The 1,758-nt window shown below is 49.9% G+C and overlaps 1 protein-coding gene across 1 annotated transcript; it reads right to left on the bottom strand.

The window, feature by feature from the left end:
• Positions 1-421: 421 nt before the first annotated feature.
• On the bottom strand, positions 422-1,429 carry LOC134405011 (vomeronasal type-1 receptor 92). Its single transcript, XM_063136069.1, has one exon. The coding sequence runs from the start codon at positions 1,427-1,429 to the stop codon at positions 422-424; it is 1,008 nt and encodes a 335-aa protein (XP_062992139.1).
• Between the last annotated feature and the right edge of the window lie 329 nt (positions 1,430-1,758).

Below are 1,758 nucleotides of genomic sequence, written 5' to 3'. Positions count from 1 at the left end.
CTTCCTTCTCCCCATTTCTCTGGTCCTGGCGGTCTGGCATCCTCCCCCTCCCCAAAGCCCATTATTAGGCTACCTGAAACGAGCCAACTGGGAAGGTGGAGGTGGCCCACCTTCCACCATTTGAAGGTGGAAGGTGAGAAATCAATGAGCTTTCAACCTGTGGAGTTGATCCAGAGGCAGTAACGTAGGTTGGAGTGCAGCAGCTTTGCACTCTAAGCACGTCTGATGGCCATCCTTCTTGTGGAATCTTCTTATATCCTCTTCCACCAATGAGAAAGCTGGAAATGTCAACCAATTAGGATCCAGGAGGTGGAACATAGATATTCCAAGGGAATAATGGCTCCAGAGACGCACACGATTTCTTCTGAAGTTGTGGTCTTCTCAGCCAGGGGTCAGAATTTCATGGTTTTGAGCAAGGCAGCTAGCGATCCTGGGTGTCGGAAGTTTGTCGTTGGGGTGCCTCTTCCTGGGACATGCTCTGAACCGTGGTGGGCCTCGCACATCTCAAGCACCAGCAGGCTTCCAGCAAGTACTCCCTGACTTTTCTATAGCCAAACAGCACAACGTATGAACTGGCAGAGTAATAAATGGAAGACAGGATGCCGTAGAGCGCGTAGAGGACGTCGTTCTCAAAATTGCTCTTGATGTATCCCGAGACAACGGCAATCCAGGCCACATCGTTGGAGATCCAGCAGACCACGTATATGGAGAGTAGCGAAAGCAAGACCTTTGTGGCCTGGGCGGTGTGCTTGTTCCAGCCACTGCTGGCGATGGAGGTGGTGGCCTTCACCTTCCGGCTGTGCTTATAGAGGAGGTCAATAATGAAACCATTGAGAACAATGACTAGTATGATGAAGACAAAGTCCAAGCAGACTGACACATACGTGGTGAACATTATGATAAAACTCCCTGTGTATCTTAAACAGGTTGATATTGCCAGGAACGCTATGGTGTTGTTACTCTTTCCCACTGTTTTCTCATACTGCATATAAGGGATCTGTAAGAGGATACTGCATACCCAGCAGCCGGCAAGGGTGCCGTTGACATATTGCCCCTGGTGCCTATAGATGAACTTGGACCACCGGTGGTTGGGCCTTCGAATCTTGATGAGGTGGAGGAAACTCAAGTTCTCCACGGACCAGATACTGATCAGCCTTAGCGTATGGTACGTATAGAGAAGAATCCTGCAGCCCAGTTCGCTAAAGACTTTGTTGATGCTCAAAGTGAGGAGCCCAGGGATTGTCTTGTAGCAGCAGAGAAAGAAGTTCACCAGAGCCATGTTGACGATGATCCGGTCCAGAGGCTGAAGCACCTTGTGCCGGATTGCGTTGCTGATGAAGGCGAAAAGGACCGTGAGATTGCCGATCAGGCCGACGAAGGATAACAGGTATATGAAGATGGATGTGATGCAAATGAGGTTGCACACCATGGTGACGCCAGTCCTCTTCCATGCATTCCCCAACTGGGTGGCAAAGGTCTTTCGCCCCTTGGCTTTCTTTCAGAAGCGCCAACGGCTCCTGCGTCCTCCTGCACCAGCCTACCAAACTCTGGACGCCTTTTCCCTCCCAGCTCTTTTATATGCCACCTCTCTCTCCTCTCCATCCACTCACACCCCTTGAGTTACTCAGGGCCATGATTACTCTGTTATTTGTCTAAGCATTGTTATCTTATTTGGCTGGAAAGGGTCGGGTGTAAAGCAGATTAACCAATGACTGATATGAACTGCACTAAAAGGAGAAGAAAGCCAGCAGTGAGGGA

This window comes from Elgaria multicarinata, chromosome 10, assembly GCF_023053635.1.
Source record: "Elgaria multicarinata webbii isolate HBS135686 ecotype San Diego chromosome 10, rElgMul1.1.pri, whole genome shotgun sequence".
NCBI lineage: Eukaryota > Metazoa > Chordata > Lepidosauria > Squamata > Anguidae > Elgaria > Elgaria multicarinata.
This window is presented reverse-complemented; position numbering and strand designations above follow the sequence as displayed.

Bases quoted from the DNA above. Each gene is read 5' to 3' on its own strand.
- LOC134405011 (XM_063136069.1), bottom strand. From the start codon at position 1,429: ATGGTGTGCAACCTCATTTGCATCACATCCATCTTCATATACCTGTTA.